At 34.7% G+C, this 23,111-nt stretch overlaps 1 protein-coding gene across 1 annotated transcript in view; it reads right to left on the minus strand.

Annotated features, from left to right (window-relative positions):
• Window positions 1-16,133, minus strand: part of LOC145685164 (uncharacterized) — a 57,604-nt gene extending 41,471 nt beyond the window's left edge. Inside the window, exons 1-3 of the mRNA XM_081757517.1 lie at window positions 16,025-16,133; window positions 9,782-9,866; window positions 974-1,080 (exon numbers count right to left, since the gene is read on the minus strand). Coding sequence (XP_081613643.1) covers window positions 974-1,080; window positions 9,782-9,866; window positions 16,025-16,133 — 301 coding nt within the window. The remainder of the gene's footprint in view (window positions 1-973; window positions 1,081-9,781; window positions 9,867-16,024) is intronic.
• Window positions 16,134-23,111: the final 6,978 nt, after the last annotated feature.

Genomic DNA, 23,111 nt, shown 5'->3' on the forward strand with positions numbered 1-23,111 from the left:
CCTGAAAAATGTTACCAATAATTGTTAAAATAAAAGTCCCACTAAGTGTCCCCTACGTTTTCATAAATGTTTCTCTATCAAGTATTGATTAATTTAAACAGATAAATAAGAAGAATTAAAACTTGACGGAACAAGTCCTATCCCCATCAGGAAGTAGCGGTCGGAAAGAGGAATTCCGCCGTCGACGGTGGCGGGCCGCCGGAGTCAGCCGGTTCTCGTCCGCGGAGGCACGACGATCTACTTGTTCAAAGTTGCCGACCTTTTGCCGAGGCGGCAAGCGGTCGAAAATCGTAAAATAAAATGCCCTTTGCCGACTGTTGCCGACCGTCAGACTTGGCAAAACAGTCGGAAAGGCATCTTTCCGACCCTCTGCCTACTCCTTATGCCGGCCTCTTTTCGACGGCGGCGCCGGCGCATTTACTGCGCCTTTACGGCTGTTTGCCGACTGCTCGGCAAGTCAACTATTCGTCGCGGTCAAAAATCGCGCTGAAAGACGCCGGCATCCGGTGCCGGCAATCCGACCGCGGCATCTCATCGCCATGAACAAACTGTCCGACTGTAGGCGGCAGAATCCTGATGGAGATAGTTATATAAAAGTTCTACACTGATATTTCTTATAACTTATTTGTAATCTTATTTGTAAAATTAGGAGGTAAAATGATGCTGTTGAAGTTGGGTATGGTTTGATTTGGCGCCTACGAGTACGCACAAAGAATGTACATTGTTTATATATCTATTATGATATAATTCCTTTCCGCAACCGAATTTACTATGTGTTGTACCACCTTGGACCATCTCTTCATCTGTTTCAGTTTTAATATTTTTGTTGTTGCAATAGATATTAATTATCTTGGCACGCATTACAAAAATTCTCCAATCTATTCAGAAATGTTATTTTATGTCCTGTAAACTATACGATAAATCGGAATGGTTTCCTTACTGTAATTATATTAATAGTATCTGACTCGCTAACCTAACATTTCCAGTTTCCCAAAGAGAACGTCTCTTGTGTACCCGAACATTGGAAAATGAAACATAATATATGTTAGTCCGTGAATCCCTTCAAATCTGCCTCCATACCTGCAAATACATTAATAAGAAAATTTATATTACTATAATAATAACACTACAGTATACACTTTAAAATCGGTTAATAATGAGAATTGTTCTTATTTCATAATGTTTTGAATACGTATTCCATAAAGCCTAGTTGCTAAATTGATTTGAGATTAGATAAAAATTAACTACCCTTCATTTAATATTTTAAGATTATGCCTACGGGAACAGTAACCGTTTCATCTTTCAAAGCTGGGAATGTAATTGATGTAGTGCCAAAGCAATTACGTATGTTTAAACTTATTTGCCAGATATGAAGTAGACGACAGTCCTGTCTGAAATAGGAGGAATTTACTTCACTTTCAAATACAGAAACAATACTACTGTGTGTGTAGTGAGTATGATGACTGACTAAATTTACTTCAAGCATCCACAAAATACTTAAATATAGGTCCCACAATATACTTAAATTGATCAGTGTAAATTAAAAATGTATTTGGAAAAGAAATTTCTAATTACAGATTCTTGAAACTTCTCCATCTATCGTATTTGATAAACGACTTTCAACGAAGCTGAATTTACGTATACGCATGTGTGAAGAAAATATATTAAGATATAGTGGTATCTTGAAAAAAGTGTTTCACGTTATCCTATGATAATCTTTTGTTAAAAGACATAAGTTATTTTAACGTGAACTAATCTGCGACAGCGCGCTGCAGCGTACGTATATACACTATGCTAACGATGCGTAGTAATCAACATGTTAATGTATGTAATGCAACTGTTCTCTATGTTCAGCACTATATATATACTATTTCACAAATGATGTAAGCTTCTTGATTAATTTTGAGTGCTTGGTTTATAAAATTACAGGTTACAACCGAAGTAAGGAACAAACAGGCTGTATTATCATAACTAACAAACTTTATGGCCTATGGAACCCGGAGGTTCAATGTCGCGTTCACAAAAGTTCTCCACTAACTTCTATCCTTAGCTAACGGAGTCCAGTTTATTCTTTGTATTCCTATTTCTGCGAGGTCTATCTTAATATTGTCCTCCCATCTGCTCCTAGTTCTTCCTAATGGTTGTTTTTTCATTGGTCTTTCAGTCAAAACTTCGAAATCATTTCTACTTTCTTCCATTCTAGTTACATGGCCTACCCACCTAAGCCTCCTAGACTTGCTGACCCTAACAATGTTTGGTAAACCTTTTGAATTATGTAGTTCCTCATTAAGAAGTTTCTTCCATTACCATTCCCGTTCCTCTTGGGTCCGAATATTTGCCTCAGGATCTTGTTCTCAAATATTTTCAGTCTGTATTGTTCCCTCAGATTAAGAGACCCTGTATCGCAACCATACGGAACAACAGGCATGACTATCGTTTTCTATATTATAAGAACCAGATTCCTCGACAGAATACGCAACACCAAGAGATTTTGAACTGAAGAATTACACGAATTCCCAGCTTTTAATCTACATTTAATTTGTTCGTGAATATGATTTTCCTTGTGTTAGTATTGATTCTAGATAGTTGAAACTATCCACTTCATCAAAAGTATTATTTACTATTTTAACGCACCGATGATTTTCCGTATTACAGTCCCGAAACGCACTTCCATGTATTTAGTTTTCTCTGCATTTACTTCTAAACCCAAGTCTCTGTAAGCATTTAGTACGACCTCTGCGTTTCTTTCTATTGTGCTCCTATCATACCCTATTAAATGTACATCATCAGCATACGCCATAACCTGGTGAATACCCTTCAACTCTAGGACCTGGTTGCTATCTTTGATCTTCCTTATAGCGTATTTCAGGACAAAGTTGAATAATAGTGGCGACAATGCATCTTCTTGTTTCAGGCCATTCTCGACGTCAAAGCTCGTGGACAAACATTTTCCCACCCGGACTTTACTTTGAGATTCATTTAAAAATAGATTAATTAATCTATTTATCCTTTTCGGTATTCCAAATTATGTAAGAACATTGTACAATTTTTCTATCCTTACCGAGGCGTAAGCCTTTCTAAAAATCAATAATAATGTGTCTTCATAGATGACCGGAAAATTGATTATCAGTACCATATTAAATTACATATTTATAATGGGTGGAGAAAATGGGATAATATCATGAACATTATTCTATAATTGCATTCGAGAATATGCATTATGTTGAAGCGGATTAGTAAGGAACGACACCCATTACCAGTTTTGGTTGCAACTTTTATGAATAACAATCAATTTGTGGAAAGTTGTTATATATCTTATGATGATTACAGAAAGTAATACCTACACATCTAACGCCAATGTCACATGATCCATAATGCGGAACTAAATCAAGGGATTACGTAAATAAGCTAGAAAGTAAAAATTTGTGTAATAGGCATAGTTTGCTTTCATTGAATGGCTTTATTTCAACATCCCCTCTTAACACCTATGGAATCCGATACACAGTAACATGTTGAAATCTCAAGTCTATCAGGCTTTGATGAATCTGTGATCCCGTGCGACTAAGACATGAGTGCTCACCACGACAATAACATAAAGGGCTAGTTAGCCGTCAAGATACACAATAATATGTTTAAGGCATTTTCTTTAGGACAAAGTAGAATTAAATTTCAATAACTTGAAACATAATATTGTAAATTGCTTCAATAATGATACTTTGTTTTACGTAGACAAATTGACACAGTTTGATATTTCTTATCTCATTAAAAATACGAGAGAAAAAAGGGACTTAGAGAAAATACGAGGAAAAATTCATGATCTGGTTCTGTGATTATGGTGACCGAGCTTGATCATGTACTATATAAGATGACGGTAAATGGTCTCGTAAACGTACACACACAGAATTCATACACAGAATTAGATATTTAACCAAGCTTAATTCCAACAGTTATAACGCAGTTATTGGACAGTTATTAATAAAAGTACTTGAAGAACTCACTGCTATAACTCCGTTAGGTCAGTAGCAGGACATTTGTTAGTATCACAAACTGCTGGACAAATACAACCAAAGTTACAAAGAACGTTTCAATTAGTTGGTGAGCTAGGGAGCTCGAAACCACGCTTTTGCTGTGCAATTGATGCACGAAAATATTATCAACTTTTAGATTAACATTTATTGTTTAGGGCGTGTTCTGCAATGAGTGCCATATACTAAAGGCATAATAAGCTGTTGTGTACAACGTTTTATTTCACTACATATTACATAAAAGAAGAAAGAAAAATATTTACACATGAGTTAAAAGCTATGTAAGTTAACTGAAAACATAAAATCGGGAAACAATTGAAGGAAATAAGCGCGTTCATCTTTGTCTACATTTATAGTTCTACTTCAATCACTGCAATTCCACGATCTCTCTTGTTTTCTGCAGAAGATCGTTCTTATCATCTGACTAGGGACTGAAATTGAAATATCTTCCGATACTTAGGTGTCGAAACATAAAACACTGGTTTTATTTATGAAAATGCGTCAACCACTCACTTACGCTAATATTTTCCTTAAGAATAACCATTAGCAAATTAGAATAATTTAATGTAGGTCTCAGCAAGAAACTGAGACCACACGAATATATTATCGTTTTACTAGTTAATTAATTTGTTTCTTTAGATATTATTGTTTATATAATTTTATTGTTGTTATATTATTGCTCAAGACCGTTCATATGCCCATCATTCCATGGTGTCAATGTATTTTTCATCAATTATTGAAGCGTAAAAAGCTGCGACTTAGTCGAATATACTTATTAATTCCCCAAGATAACGATTCCAATTTGTTGACCCAAACTCAATCATATCTGACTGTAAACAAGACCCAGTGTGAGGCAGAAAGCTACTCTATACAAACCAGATTTCACGAAGTGAACCGGGTTCAGTGAATAGTTTGTTAATCATGTGGTGTCCTGAAGTATTCAAATCCTTAAGTAATTCGGCTCTTACATTAACACGAAGAGAGAATATTTCTTTCTATATTTTTCTATCAAATTCTTCCTTTCTTTACTTTTTAAATTCGATTAGGAAACAAAATTTTTATTACAAATATTGTAAATGTAAAATCCCTTATGTGAAAAGTCTGTATTAAATATCTTCAGTACTGTATTCCAGAGCGCAAAAGATTTGGCTTCAATTCTCGGTAGGTGATTATATGGTTCGGATCCCACATTGAGATGTGAGTCCACATCTGAAATAGAACGCTACTAAAATGTTCCCAAAAGTCTAATTAACTAACTACTCTTCTCTTAGTCGTAGCATAAAATCATTCCGCCATATATTCTTACGTATTAGAATAGTTTATATTTACTCTTGTTATACATATTTAAAAGGTTAAGTAATAGCTATCGTAGAAATTAATAAAGGGTTATTTACATTGTTTATATTATACTTATTGTACAGAAAAACCATTACCTTTAGAGGAAAGTATTTAATTATAATTAAAACTCAAATATTGCTATATAATCTACTTTAAAGTTCCCTCTTATATAAAGATAGTCACTCTCATACAATTGAATAATTAATTCAACTCTAACAGGCATAGGTCAGTGCTGAAAAAAGTAGTATCGGGTATACGTAAGTCAAGATTTGGTAATATCAGATTGCATAAATATATTAATCATTTGGAAGTGAAAAATGAGGAGAGGTTGATTGTTATTTAGGAATAACAGTTTGAAACATGTGGGCCGTTTCATTATTCGACCTTCTGTTTCTGTTCCAGCAACATCACAATTCCTTTAGTAAAAGAACTTAGCACGCTGCTTTTACCGTATGCGTTTCAAAATAACTTAACCTTTAATTCACAAGCGTTGATAGCATTGCCGTTAAAATATTAAATTCACTTTTATGATTGAACCATATCTTTCTGATCACAATTACGTAAGTTTTAAAGTATTTTTGTAATTCGGTTACAAAATACAGGATGTTTATTTCAAACCAACATTGATATAAAATATGTCTACATGTGTAACAACAATGCAGCATTGCTCTATTATGGTCATATATCATAAGAATACTCCCCGTAACTAGCAGCAGTTTCGTTTAAATATCTTCCTACAGAACAAGAAACTACAAATAAAAAAATTAAAAAAGACATTTCTCGGATTGTAGGAGATAAACCTTCTACAATACGAAATTTGACAGTCAGCTGTTGACGAAGATTAGAAGTTTCTAAAAAAGCAAGCCGCAAATCATGTATATAAATATTGTATGAAAGCAATAATACCAATTAAATGATTCCTGAATTTATAATTCGTGCAAGGAACGCAATAGAATGGAATGTTGCTTGAGAGCAACAGTGACGAATAAAGGGTTTAAGAAATTAGACAATTTCGCAAACACCGTCGAAAACTTCTCGTGAGCGTTTTAAGACGAATGTGGTCTAGAATTACCAGCGTCGTACACGACACGATTTCTGTTGATTAGATCTTGCCCTTTCATTTGATTATTATGTTTAGTCGAGCTTGTTGACGACGTTAGAGGTTCGAGTCTATCGTTTTACCTGGCAGCAGCAATTCATTATGTACATTGACATTCGAATCCTAAACAAAAGCAAAGTATAACATGCTTAAACTTCAAAATTGGCTTCCGCCAGACAGTGAAGCTTTTTCACCACTTTAACAAAGGATTTTCTACTTTAATATTGTACGTTATCCATTTTTCGTCATTGGTGGGAAACTGTATTAGAAGTTTCTCTCGTTTTTATGTTTCAGTACAGATTCGGAGAAATAAATGGAGAGAAAATCAAAGAACTGAATATAAATGCAAAGAGATTCGTATGTCCTTTTTGACTCACTCTTACCGAAGAAAAATCTACATTACAAAATATTTCGGAACAGGTATTTCCGGCTAGGTTTTAGCTTAGAATCTGAATCCCCTCTTAAATTTGAATTAAATATTCAAATTATCTTTACAAATTTGGCTCTGATATTAGAACCCAGGATATCAGATATCAGTATACGGATCTCGGAGCCTGTTTTCAGATACGGAGAAGTATGGGCATCTCTACTATAAAGCTGTTTGTAAGGATAATAATTAAACAGATTCTCTGATGTCAGTGTGAATTATTCTTATAATATGAAATCAATTGTATTCTTGTATACGTACGTGTGTGAATATATATGCAGGTAGTGTGTATACGTATATATGTATGTGTGCAAGTCATGTGACGTTGGGGAATTGTTTTTATACTTACATAAGAGAATTGGTCAAAAAGTCACTGATGTAAATACTGTCTCTTTGTAAATTGCTTAATGTCTAGCAAATTGCTTTAGCATTTCTACGTTTAAATCTAGTGTCTATATTTCCTGCCAAACATATTGCCTTCTGTAATTAAGGTACAGACAAGATATATATAAAGGCAGAATAAACCACACACTTAAGGTTGGAAGCCATACCGCTATGATTTGAAATCATGAATGTATTGTAACAAGGAGAAAGTTAATTCTGCGAAGTTCGTGCGTTTCCTTTAAATTTTAGAAACCAAGTAAAATTCTTTAATACTTTAAAATGAATGAGAGCTTATACAACGTAATGCAAACTAAAACTTCAATTGATATTCTTACATGGGACAATTTTGATAATACATCAATGTCCGAAGCTACATTATCTATAAAATAGAAATGATCTAGCATGACCTCGGGATTGGAAATCTAAAATGAACAGCCACTTCAATATGGAATGGACTATTCTATTTGTTTAGAAAACATTGAAGAATGATTCTATATTAGAATTAGAGGATAATAATTGTTTCGTTAGAGTTTATTCCCTCTCTCAACAGTGATCCTATTTGAGAGGTGGACATACAACTAAAACATGCTGGGAATTACAAGATTTCCTACCAAGAATCAAAGCCAGGTCTCTCGTGTTCCAGTGACTAATAATAGAATTGTGAAGATACTTAATACTCCTTTTGAATTTTTGTATTTCAGAAATGCAATTTTTATAATACTGTGTCCTAATCGAATTTGACAAGAGAAGAAAAGATACATTTAATAAAGACTTAGTCAAAGAAATAATCACCGTTTCCAGGTTAAGTTAGAAGCAAAAATATGACTTTAATCTAGAATTTGAAGACAAGATCACTTGGTCAACAATCCATTCATCCTAAATTATTTCGTACTTCAAATTTCGTATGCATACTGTAGTTTTCATTTCCACACTAGGTTTTGTTCACAGTCAAGTATGAGTGTGTTGGCGGTAAATAATTGTAAATTATATATCTCGTAATATATAAATGTACTACGTGTGTAGTTTAAAAGCAGCTCTAGTGTAAAAGCAGCGACTTGCGTGTAGTTTTAAAGATCACAGTAACTTGTGTGAAACAGGTTGAATCTTTAAAATGATGGGATCGAAGTAATTGTTACGAGGTTTAATAATACAGTAACAATAAAATTGCAATAACAATTACTTAAACAATAAAATTTTAAAAATAAATTATATAACTCAATGATAATTCATAGGACCTTACGGGTTTGTTGTAACCTACATTAAAGGATTTTATCTAGTTTAGAGTAATTTTAAAGAGGAGATTAGCGTAAGTGTGTAGTTAACGCGTACGAATTTCACATAAAACACTCGGATTCGAATAACAGAGGTCCGAAGATATGTCAATGTCAATCTATACCTCGTGTGATAATAAAAGATATCCTGTGGAAAGTTTATACACAACGATGGATGTCTTTTGATTTATGGCGCACATATATTTCATATATACCATACATAAGATACAAGATGTTTGATATAGGAAATAATGTCTTGATGTATTCCTTTGACTTTTCTTACTGGTTGCACACCTTGTAATATAAGGTTTTCTTATGTATACAATTTTAAGACATGCATAAAATTACTTAGGTTAGTGAATATCATCCAATTATTACACCGAACTGCATCATTTATTGGTTTGATAATAATATTTGATTTTGTGTTTAGTATGTTCATGGTGTAGATAGAAAGTTAAGATTTTATGCTTAATTTCTTTAGCCGTGCATTTGCACTAATTCAAGTACCTCACTCACATGACTCACAAGGAATCTATTTGTTCTCTAAAATGTATTTATTTTTACTTACTTGGAAACTCAAATGTTTGAATATGGCATATCATTTAATAGAAATATATTGCCATGGAGTCGTCTTGTATTTTCACCCCAGTAAAATTTGTTTCATCTGTACATATTTTTGTTTCGGACACGGTAAAATCAGTTTCTTTTTTCTTTTTTAAATGAGAGAAATTAATAGCGTAAGGGTCAAATATAGCTAAAACCAATTTGTTACATATACACTGTTAATTACCGTTCCTGTTAATTGCCTAATAAAATGCAGAACAATAGAAGCTATCAATATGGAAAAAGAAAATGGCCCTATGAACAACTATTGTATCATTTGTTCTGTGTCATAATGTCTCAGGCCACAGTTACATATAAGAATAATAAGGTTTGAATATTTGTTATATTTTTGTAAGTTATGTCAATATATCGAATTATGTCTAATTCTTTTGGAACCAAGTAATAAATTGTGTGAATAAAGTGCGGAATCAGATTAAGATTCCCCAATGATATTCTTGATATAAGCCATCACGTCTCCTCAATAAACCATAAGAAACATGTATAATTTAAAAAGTAAAAATTAAATATCTGATACGAAAATATATAAATATCTTTATGCAAAGGAAATAGAAATGAAATTTATATTCTCTCTTATACTCTCTTATTGTATCTGAATAATGTAATAAGAACTTACTTTCCACTAGCTGTCAAGCTTGTTCCATAGTTTTCTTCATCACATGATGGGTAGCATCCACACTCCTCTTTAAAATCACTTACTCCTGCACAGAAAGATATACACATTTTGTTATATTACTATATTCACCTTAGATAGCTGAAATGTTATTAATGTAAAAGGAATATTAGAGCTTGTTGTTCACTTTTAGTGATTGCTAACATATCAATTTATATATCAACTTAAACGAACAATAGTATGGTTTCGTTAATTAATAAATAAATGCATTATATGTTTTTCTCAATAAACAAATTTATTTTATAGCAGGCTGGTATCTTTGCCTATTATTATGAGAGCAAAATCTATATATATACAACTCTACCAGCTGGCTATTAGGCGTTTTATAGCTTTGAAAATCATAATTCAAAACCAAAACGATAAGCATACGGGGTGCTCGATGAGGAAGAACAAATATTTTGGGAAGTGCTAAGGGCCGTTATACTAAGCCGAATCGTTCAATTGAGTAAATGGTCTATTCAACATGTTTTCCGTTATAGGGAGGCAAATACATACCCTGTAGTTTGTGTAAAGACGAAAACTGGAATTCTTTCAAAATGTAATCAAGTAAGATTTCCAACTTGTACAGATTATTGTAAGTATGCTTAAAGGAGAATACCAGATGGATTTTTTTTAAATCCATCTAATATAGCTATTCTTACCAATATCACCTATTACCGATTAGAAACACTACCACTAGGGCAACAGAAAAAGCTCCCAGAAGCAAAGTTGCTTAGGTTTTTCGACCGTTAATTTCAATAATGTTATTCAATAACAATTTATAGTTCAATAATAATTTATTTAATTGCAATACTAATTAGTTTACAAAAAGTTTGCTTTCGAAATATCATTACATACGAACTACAGAAAATAATGTAAACAGTTGTCTTAAAAGACTCGACAGGTGTATACAATTATCAGTTACGTTTGTGAAAAAGAGATAGCAGTAAAATAAAACATGCAACCAAGTACACCACAGAACAAACTACACCGACTCACCATCATTTATCTTACATCAAGAATTTGTAAAATAACCACTACTTGTACTACACACAAACACTTTACACATCTTAACGTAGCTTGACGTAATATGGCACTATGTTTGTTACAGCAAAATACGTATTATGTTCTTAATTGAACATTATGTGCAGTAAAGATACTATTAATGGCAGTGTATATCAGCGCAAACAAATGCTTCCCCATCGCAGTTCACCACTTCTTTCTGTGGTTTTTTGAGGTGCTGTTTGTTATTATAGCGATGAAGTGATTAAGGAGGAGCTTAACTACGGAGGACACATACTTCAGAAGGTTAGACGAGTTTGAAACGCTGCAGGTCCCAAGTACATTGTTCAAGTGCTAACTCCTTTTCCAATCACCATCTATATTTTTGTGACTAATGGGCCATATTTCTGTAACAGAAGGCTGAGTCGAACCTTCGCTTTCCTCAGCATCTCTCACTTCGTTGCAAGAAATGCCAGACATATAAGCAACATTCTACCGCAACTTACCCTAATACCACGGTCTGCTGCTGCTGTTCTGGTGAACACTCCACTCGTACATAACCGAATCTACAACGACCACAGAATCTTTCTACTTGCCACGAAAAACAACCAGCATATATCTACAAGTGCAAGGGCAAACCTTTTTCTGCAGAAGCTCATAGAGAGTACCTGGCACGGTTATGTATTCATAACTATTCCACTGATGTTCCTCAATCACAAAACTCTTCTATAACAGTACATAAACTGCCTGAATTTCTCACGCTTATTCTTCAAACCATTCACTCCTCAACTCAGTCTTATCCTACGCTTTACTCTCTACAATTTCAAAAAGTTATTCTTCATTTCGACAAAGCCAAACGGGAGTAGCAACCAAAATATCTATCGGTAGAGATGAAACTTTTGCAACTCAGAGGATGAATTGTATTATGGCATTAAAACTCTGTCCCATTACAACTTCAATCCAAGAAGTCAGATCACTTTGCGTACCTGTCATTACATGAACACTTCATCGACGCACGTTTCCCCTACAATATCTAACATTTATCATACGCTCTAGACAGTTTTGTGATGACTATCAACGGACAAGCAAACAATGAATCACTCCAACAGCATCAGCAACTTCAGAGGATGCTTAAGAACTATCTGTACTTCTAAACTACGCTTTTGGGTTAAAATCAGTAATTCTCTTTCTGACGTCATCCATCCAGCAAGTACTGGAACCGTTCTCGTTTTGTGGAAATCTTATTAAAACACCATATTCGCTATTAAACGGATACTTATCTATTAACCCTAGATAAGCGCGTGGGTGACAGGTGTCCCCCAGTGACTTTTGTCTCGAACTTGCAACACTGTGTATTGGTATTCTGCGTTACGCCTTTCAGTAGCTGAAGGTTGGTTATTGATTTTCATTGTAGTGGCAGTAGTACACTTCTGTTTCCCGTCTGCAGTTTGTAAGAAATAAATTCCCTCTGCAGCTGCGTATTTGGGTGACAATTGTCAACCATGCGCCTATATACGTAACAAGTTAAATGCCAAAACGCCGGAAGACGAAGACAACAAAAGATAAGAATGTTGTTCTGCAGTGGCCTGAGGAGGAAGAGGAGGAATCGGAGGTATGTTCTGATGAGAGTGATTATGGAATTTATCACGTAAGTGTAAGTTACCATAACACTGAATGAGAATACAATTACCCATGGTGATATTTTTTGATCTTCTAAAGATATGTTCAATTAATGCACTTTGCATTTTGAAATTCAATACCAGTTCACCTCAATTGTAAGGAAGGAGTTGTTTTGGAGGATATCACCTGGAAAATGACTAAGCCTGAGAAGCAACACCTATTCTATGTTTAGCAAGTTGCAGTTAAAAATTAGGAAGAGGGGCCAACTCCGACTGTTACTTGGTGCTGAGTGAGAGACAATGGTCGGTTTTGAGAAGCCATTAGGCTCCAGAAGATGTTGCCATGCTTGCGGAAGATTAAGAGACAAAACTACAAGAAAATGTTGCTTGAAATGTAAGAGATGGATGGGTGGAGAACATCTGAAAGACATTTATGTAACATGCTTGGAATCAGTTCAGTATCATGAAACAAAAGTCCGTTATATTCAGTAGAACATTGTGTACAATCAAACCGATAACCTGTGATTAACATTTTATCAAATAAATGAAAGAATCGTCATTTAAAGATGGTTTTACTTATCCTAGATACTATTTAACGGGTGGGTGACACTGTCACCTACGCGCCTAATCGTGCAACACAAACTTACGCGCCTAACGCAGGGTTAAAGTGGGTTAAATTCGGATACCATTTTAATGGGGTAACCAAATATGTCGAAATCGGTACTTCTTGACTTCCTGATAGTGAGAAATAGAAGAATTATGCATTTAAATACAGTCTAGTGGGGCCTACATGAAAGTGTGTATGAGTTGTTTCGCAATTTTGTCACTAGTTCTGTGCAATGTATGTTTTGTTCATCGAAATTTGATGTGAATACTAAATTATAGAAATTTGTGTCTCATTCCAGATCCCGGCTATGAGAGTCTTGACAGAAGTTTTATGAAGAGGCTTGACAGAAGTTTCGACTATAATTATGCCATGTACAAAGCAGAAAGACAGAGATCCAGATTTAAGTCACCCAAAGCCACTTAGTGAAAATCAGCTACAGCTGCCTGTAGATGTTTTTAGAGTCTAAAAGTTGCAGCAAGTGGCCAACAAAGATGAAAATGTCAATCATCTAGCAAAGATAGTGATAACAGAAATTAAGGATAGATACAATAAAGTAGGCATTCTAAGTATTTAATTGGAAAGTGTTGTAGTGAAAAGGAAAATATTTATTGTGTATGTAACTAGTTTGGGGAAATATTTTAAAAAGAAGCAATCTTTGTAAACTATCAAACGATAATATCATTTCCTCGTCTCTTCGACATTAGTGCGTACAAGCGTGTTCAGAATAGTGTAATTGAACGTAGCAAGTGAACACTGTGATCTACAAACGGATCTGGAATGAATTATTTTTAACACATTTAAGTTTGTCACTGGATAGAGCTTTGATCTGACGTTGTCTGCAATTTGTATCTCTATAATACTGCAGGTAGCAGTTCAGAATGCATATCACACCATATCTGGCTGTAATTGACATAAAATCCATTTGCTCAAAGTAAGGTTGGCCTACCTAGACAGTATTTAAATGAACAATTCTTGTATTTTCCGCTATCAGGTGCCACGGAGCATCAATTTCATCACGTTTGGTTAACCTAGCAAGATGTCACCCGAATCCAACCAACTTTATTATCTATCCTAACTGATTCAGCCAAAGTTGACTCCGACGATTTTCTCGAAGACATCCTCACACCATTCAGTCCCCTAGATACATATATGCTTTCAGGTGACACAGTCAATCGTTCCTCTACTTCATTCCAATCTCACGTTCTTCAAACTCTTCCATATATACAACATTTGACAGAGCCAGTCAATTGAAGATGTTCAAACAGTTGTCCCAATAAACGGAACAGTATACCTTGCTTCCATGCAATAACTTATCTTCATATGAATGGAATTAAACTTATTAGTGCCTATCTTGTTAACCATCAATCTACTTTTCTTCTCCCAACTTTTTATTTTCCTGTCCACTGGAAATTTTCCAAGGCCTCAATGTTCCCAAAATCCAAGAAACTTCCAACCAACTTATCATCTTAACGTCCGAATCAATTAACGTCAGATCTACTTTTAGTTAAATCCTAGAACACATTCTAGAAATGCTCCTGTATGTATACATCAAAAGCCGCCAGAATCTTCTCGTTCACCATGTAAAATTTCGTAAAGGTTATTGTATCCATGATCAACTATTCGCTTAAATATTATATTTACGGAACACTATAACTTGGTAAAACCACCATGTCTTGACCTCGAGAAAGCATTTGGCAGAGTATTGCACATGGCAGTTTCATATAAATTATTTTATCATGTCGTATATGTGTTTCATATATACGACTGATTTGTTTTAATCGGCCGTCTCTCATGTTTCAATAAACAAATGTCTCTGACATTCTATTTTTCTTCACTCTGGAATACAACAAGGGTCGGGCTTGTCGCCACTTTATCTCGCTATGTTGCAGATATGCCTCAACGTCCTGATAAAATATGTCTCTTTCGATACACCAGTGGGACTCGATTCCTTGTCTTAGAATCAACTATCCAATCCATCAGCTCTGCTCTACAGTCAGGAATTAAAGATTTCTTTCACGGGTGTGGCCAATGGTAAGTAACGATCAATAAAACGAAAACATAGGCCACTCTGTTCATTCTTACGAAAGGAGCATCAAGAATGCATCGAATTCCTAACCGCCTTTCATTTACTTCTATCCAGGCATATCCAACGGTAACCTACTTTAACTTACTACGGTAACAATCTGATTTGAGAAAAGCACCTTCAAACCGTCAAAACTATATCCTGCAATATGCTTAACGTATTGAAAATTCCCATTAGAACCTCTTGGAGGCTGGAACCCAACACAACTCTTAATATATGAGGTTTTCCTGCTCCTGACGCAGACTTACGGACATGTTGGACTGGTTGCAGATACACACTCGTTTTACGAAAAGATTTTATTGTTAGAATGTCATGCTTTTAGCATTGCATAAAAATTGAATTTCTTTAGGAGAATTACGACACTTAGAGGATTAACGAAACTTTCCACTTTTGAAGGATTGTTTATCTTTTAACTTCATCAAACTCAAATTTTCATTACCTCTCATATTCGTTTGACCATCGGCTCTAGGATTGTTCATTCTCATGGTGGACTCTAAAATTACTCCCATACTACCGTACTTGATTCAAGCAAACTCATGAAACAAGGGCACATATGTTAGCCAAAAAACAAAACGCTTATTGTAAACGGTACCTCACGGCTAGTACAAGCTATCACTATTGTTCCCACAACTTACGCGACATAAGTAGATAACAACGAGTTCGTTTCAGATCTCTTTCTGATGCGAGCAAACATTACATGCGAAACTAACAACTGGATAGGTCAATCGTATATCCTATTGTTGCTAATACTCTTAACAACAAAGTCAAAGCGTGTTACATCAAGAAACAGTATATCTTCTTGTTAACTGATTTCGATTTAAAATGTGACAGTACATGCTGTCTTCCAACAACTAGTTCCAAACTTCCAATAACGTTTGCAACCACTAAATACTCACCACGATCACAATACAACATCAGGTGTAAAGAAACACCTTTCTCTCCACCTACATTCGTCAAAATTCTGAATGCATTCTTTGCATCAACTGTCGGTACATGGAATGACATTCCATCCAACACAAGACAATCTCAGTCTATCAATTTATTTAAGAAGTTGATTAAACAGACCCTCCATAACCCTAGCAAGACTTACTAACAAAAATCTAACAAAAATCACAATTTTATTCTTCCTGCCTTTTTTGTTCTTTTGTTCACTGAACATATGTGAATATATTATGTGGTTAAATGTGTGTATGTGATGTGATGCGTATTTATGTGTGTGTCTGTTGTGTGTTTGGGAGTGATTTTTATATTTTCTACATATTTTAATATTATTATTATATAACTTACTTTTTTTCATTCACATGTGCCAATTTTGTTCATTTTCGTAATTTTCTTGACATGTCCACTGTGTGTAAGATACGAATTTCTGGAAGTATTATCCTATATTTTGAGTACGTCATATGTCCCAGAAGATCTGGGACATGATACAAGTTTGTTATTTTCACGCTATATCAGAAGTTGAACCATTAATTAAGAAGTTTCTTTTCATATGTGTTGACTGTGGGACTCTGTCCCAAACAAAGAGGGGAATTGATACAATCGTGTTCTAGTTACGTTCTACCGAAAAGTTCACCAGATGTAATAGCAGAATGTACAATATTATTTTCCTAGTTTTCGCTCGTGAGACCGTGTAAGAAAATAAAATGAAATCTTTAAGTTTTACGTCCCACGATTATGCCGGCTAGGCTAAAGGAGACCGTGATTATGAGAAATGAATAAAATGGTGGAATGAAGAAAGTGGGAGGAAACGGGAGGACCCGGAGAAAACTCACGTACACGATCCACCACAAAGTTCTCTTGGAGGGGATTGAGCTCGGGACCCCAAGCACCTGAGGTGAACGCTCTGCCACTGAGCCACCACATGAGACGGTGTACCAGCAGTAGTGGGACATGTTGACATTTGTCCATTAGCTACATGTTGATATCAACACACACATTGGCCTCACTTTAATATCGATCATGCGATCCCTCTAGTGACATTCCTTTAGCTTACCCAGTTTCTTTCTGAGTCCCCTTGCACAATTTCAACTTGGCCTCAATTGTTGCATCCTTATTAATGCTACCGTGTAGATCAAATTGCATCGGTTTGATGGAATATTATTGGTGAATTAGCAATCACTTTCATGTTCTTGATGCTATTACTTAGATTTTCCGACGCTTTGAACTCAGGTTTACTTAGTATGAGTGGGCATTTATTCTGGACATTTTTCGTTAACTCAGAACGTCACTGTTGTCCAGCATCCGTACCTGGCGATTATGCAACCACACACAACGGGCTTGAAGGTGTCCGCCATTTTGTATTTGTTCCAGATATCGACTTAATACAAACGAATTATTGTTACCTAGTAGAAACCCTATCAATTCATATCCATTTAAACCAATTTTCATTTGGCAGATTTTGGCAGATTATCCGGGACTCCCTACGTTCCTTTGGGGAATCCCTTGCGCGTGCATGGTAGGATTGTGAAACATGCAAAATTCAATACAGCAGATATGACTTTTTCAGTGAATTTTTTACCCCCCCTCTTTACGTTGGATAGTCTCCGAACTATTGGCGTCCGAAAGTCATTTTCCCATGCTTTCGGCACCTTGTAGATCCGAAACTATGTCCGATAGCCGAAAGTTCAACATAACTTTTTTCTTGTCTCAGTGGCAGGAGTCACCTCCCAAGAGTTGTAACACTTATTTTGCAACACCCGATATATATATATATATATATATATATATATACATATATATATATACATGTGTGTGTGTGTGTGTGTGTGTGTGTGTATGTGTGTGTGTGTACATCTGACATCTAGGTATATAATTATGGCTACTGTTCACTTGAACATGTTTGAAAAGCTGCAGAAATCTGTAGAAAACACTACGTTGCAAGTCATGTTCAGAACGATACCCTACTTAGAGCCACAAGTGTAAAGTTAAGCCTGAACCTCATTTATCTAAATAAGGACTTGTAAAGATACGTTCCTTGGACACTCTTAAACCAACAGCAAATTCTCTATAGCATCTAATAACTCTTGCAGACCTCTTGCGAACTATTACTATTTATTTACAGAACATTATTGGTTTTAATCGAAACTATATAGTAAATCAGATTATGTATGCTTCCTTCTACTGTTGAACATCAACTTCTTGCTGCCTACTCAGGACATTTTATTACTTTCATATTCTACAACTCGAAGTCTACGTTTAATATGGCTACTTCTACTTACATTTGTATACTAAGTATCATTATGGTTTATAACTTACTTTTTTTCATATTCGATCAGTCTTAGCCTATCATGTGCTCTTTACACAACCTCTTCAAGAAGAACAAATTATAGCCTTTGAGTCTAGTAAAACGTACCTCGCTCCTTTTCTCCCTTGTTTTCTCACAAAATATTACTTACTTCTACATGACGCTCCATCTGGTCCGTGAGTCTACGGAGTTACAACTATGGTTTCAACCAACGTCCTTCTTATCGAAGAGTCACATTTCCATCTTCGATCACACTCTATCTTTTGAGCATAATGCTATGATTATTTCTTTTGGAGATCGTACTATCACCTTTCTCACCATCTATTTTAATCCAGACAAAGCAATCTAAAATGACTTCTTTCTATCTTTACGCACTACATTACCATAGCGAATCTACACATTCGCAGCTGGTCACAGCGTGACAACTTTCACGACTTTCACACACAGAGACAGTTACTGAGTTCCAAGCTTTACCGAAGTTCAAAACGCAATATTACGCCTGATATCACATCAATATTTTTCTCACAGAAAATGCATATCGATATGCATGATTCTGTAGGTAGCCACCATGTGCCTATCAAACTTACACTTTCTGTAGTAGAGCGTTCATCCGTAATGCACGAGGTGCTTGGTTCGATACCAACCTACGACAAGTGAACTTTGTGGCGCACAAACTACGTCCTCGTGGGTTTTCTCGGGGTGCTCCTATTTCCTTCCACTTTCTTCATTTCACAATTTCCTTCATTTCTCATCATCACTGTCTCCTTTAGAGTAGGCGGCATAACTATCGGACGTAAAACTTCAACATTACATTTTATTTCACTTCAAACTTCCACTCCACAGTTCTCCTCGTTCTAAGCCTGAACTACCTGCTCAGAAAGTTTTCTGCTATAAACAGGCTATTTGGAATCAATATCCCGCCTATCTAGACAAAGCCCTTAATACACTGTTTATGCTGACTACATAATATGATCTCGGGTACACTTGAAAATCAAATACGTAATAGAAAACATTTGCACAAATCCCATTAACTAACCATCACAGTTTCCCGTACGCCATACACCATTGTTAACAATAATAAGGCAGTAAAGTCTGATATAGATAAAGCTAACACATTTGCTTAATTTTTCCAACATATTTTACATCTCTCCAAGGTTGGCACACAGCATCTAATACAAACTGCAATAAATCGACGTACAGATTCAAGTTCTACATCTCTGCACCCATCTATCAATCACGCTTTAGAAGCCAATAATTAAGTTACTATTTCGATCCAACCAATCGATATAATCAGTCACTATGCAGTAAGCGCAACACTGCCCCAGAACTTAATTAAATGTGACATGTTCTCAATCATTACTTTCCTCTGTACTTTTCTTAGAATCATGCTGTACTGCCCTGTACTGTACTGTTTGTGCGAAGTAGACTTCTGCCTATCGACTGGAAATACTCAAAAGTTGTTATATTTCTCAGGGCTAAAAACCTCCATTTGGCGTACAATCTTATTACCTATTCACTTCACTATTTGCCTCTGAAGAATATTGGAACTTATTTGGTACACTGCTTGCACGCCCACTCATAACCTACTTCCCATTCACTAAGCTGATTTTCGACGTTATTTTAGTAGATGCATTAATTATTATGACTATCCGCGTTTGTTTATAATCGATATAAAACAGGTTTTCCTATTTTGGCGGTACGTTTGAGGTAGGAAAAGCGTTTGACAATATCTAGAAGCTTGGTATAATATACATCACCCATAACTATCATTTTCCATCTTCATATAAATCTTTATATAATTTATATTAATAATTCATTTTTTCTTGTTATTTTGCATAGCTAATATCTCTATTAACAGAATGCACTCATCCAATTTTCCTACAATCTGGTATCTCTCAAGGCCCGTTATCGCTTTCAATATTATACCTATTGTACATTGCTGACCTTGTTATAAACAACACAGAAATATCTTTCACTTTGCTGACTATAATGTATTTTTTACAGTGTCCCCCACTCTGCAATCAATCAGGAAAACTATGCAAACAGCAATGATACTAGCTCGCGCCGTGTGGACTTTGTGGTGGACAAACACTGTGCTCGTGGGTTTTCTCGGTTCTCTACCGTTTCCTCCCACTTTCTTCTTTACACCATTTCATTCATTTCTCATCATCACCGTCTCCTTTACAATAACTGGCATAAACGTAGGACGTAAAACTCAAAGATTTCATTTCATTTTTCCAAGCGGTAGAAATGTGAGAAAGCTTTCAACACCATATACACCATATTCTATGAAAGCTGAATATAGCTATTGTCGTTCATAGCTTCTAAATCGCATGGACGGTCTTAAATTCATCACTTATCCTAAACTGACTCTAAACCCAAACATTGGTCCAGATAGGAAGCTCAGAAAGAAATATCCTATATTTCTGAAGACAAAATTAAATACACATTTTTTTCAAAGTTACTGTGAACCGTGCCTTTCTTTATCTATGTACTAAATCCGACACCTTTTTGTTAATTTTAACTGCATACAAGGGGAAGTCATTAGAAAGCATCACGAGAAATATGCGTCATACTGCTATAGAATTGAATACTTCGGTATAGTGGAACTTATTTTTTCATCAGCATGATTTACCGTTGTATTGCTGATAGACTTTCATCATTAAAACCGAAGATTTGAAAGTTTTAAAAAGTAGACGTACAAATAGTACAATGTTGCATCAAAATCAACTCATGTATTTCAATGACGTCTAAGGCAATTGGTTTCTTAGCATATTATTCAAATAACAAAACTTCAAAATTTAGGGGAATTTACCCTATTTTATCAACTTATTCTTAACCTAAAATGGTGATGATTGGGATATAGTAAAGAAAGATACATTGTATTTTATCAGCTTCCAACTTATTCTGCAATATTTTACACCGAGGCACTGTTTCCCATGTATATGTGAGAACGTTTTCTGTTTTACTTGCTTTTTCTTAATGGATTGCAATCTCACGCAATGAGATTATATTGGAAGAAAGTTGGAAGCAATTTATCAAGTTTCAATAGAATTAAATAAATTTTACGAGAGTACTTCTGGAGCAAACGTACGGAGGAACAGAAGAAGAACACATGGATAGACGCACAAATGTGGACGAGTCAAATGGTGCAAATTTATTAGGTTCGTTTAAGTTACATTTAATTTCGGTTATAAATTTATATTTTATAAATATTATATTTTTCTATTTCTATTAAAGAAAGAAAATATAAAACAAGGTTACATTTGGTCTAGAATAATACTCGTTTCGTTGTCTTGTTATCGTGGAAAAAATAAGAAAAAACATTAAACAAGATCGAAAACTGTAATTCTAGTTTTTATAGCTATTAGTTCGAAGAAAAAGGAAAAGTGGACTGAAACAACAATGCAAAACAGGCCAGTCGATTTGCAGTTAAAACCATTATGCTTCATATCCATATACGCTACTTCTGTGATCAATTTTAAACATTTAAGTGACTTTAATATTGTGTAGAACTTAGTAGATAACTGTTCTGTTGGTGCCTTTTTTTCTTACTATATTCTACTAAATGTAACAAAAACTGCATGAGTAAACACAATATACATGTATTTTGTCATTCAGCACAATTCAGATCTTTCAATGTTTTAATAAGATTAATTAGGATTCAAAGGAGAGTTAAGTTGTGTGACCTTATTTTCTCCTACCTTCCATTAGCCAAAAAATCTATAGTTTTTACAACAGATAAAACATCTGTATATTCATTGGTAAGTAATTTATTAAGTAATGTTTCAAAATATAGTACAAGAATAGCAGGTTGAATAAACTGAAAAATATATGATTTTAAAATTTAAACAGCAAATGAATGTTCAAAAAGAAAAGTAGTAATTAAATATTTAGAGATATTTTAATATATGGTACTCACCAGTATTGTATTCTTGCTCCGAAAAACAGATAAGGCCTTCAGCATCGCATTCTTTGTATTTTCCTTATAAAGTAATCCAAAAATTACTATTTTAATGATAGACATTCAATATACGATTTCATTAAAATTGTTGAGAAAACATATAATCATAAGTATTATTATAAACTATTGGCCTAGAGTTAAATTGTCAGATTACTTTAGGTCCTTAGAATCCAAGTAACACGTTATTTTTAGTATGTTGTTATGGTCATAACCAGCATCTCTCTTTAAAGTATATTCAATCAGGGGCCTTATTAAATAGGAGCTTCAGTCAACATAATGGAATGATTGCGTTTTAGTTTCAGTAAGGATCTATTCATGTTGGTTGGGAGAATTCGTCATATGACATCTTTAACCCTTATCATACCATCTCTTTTAAGTGGCAAATGAAAAGTATGGCACACACATCCCTCGCGATTTTTCTATGTGTTCATTTTTCAGAGTAAGATATATAAACGTAAAAAGAAACAAAATCGTTAAGCAGTAAGATTTTAAAAATACGAATAACTGATCTGGGGTCCTCCGAGGACCCCTCATAGTATTTTATGTTCTTTTTCAATATGCTGATAATTCAAATGTCTCCGCTAGATGACACCACGTTCTGTTTGTCTTATGTGATTTTGGACAATAGAATATGTTTTATATACATACCTAACTAATTCTCAGATTTTTCTGTTAATTTATTATTAGGGATGCAATTTTTGACACACACTGTATATATGTATATATACACATTTTTTTCTAGAATTATAAGATGAAGATTCTACGAAGCCTAAGA

This window comes from Thermobia domestica, chromosome 5 (assembly GCF_964235325.1).
Source record: "Thermobia domestica chromosome 5, izTheDome1.hap1.1, whole genome shotgun sequence".
Lineage (NCBI taxonomy): Eukaryota > Metazoa > Arthropoda > Insecta > Zygentoma > Lepismatidae > Thermobia > Thermobia domestica.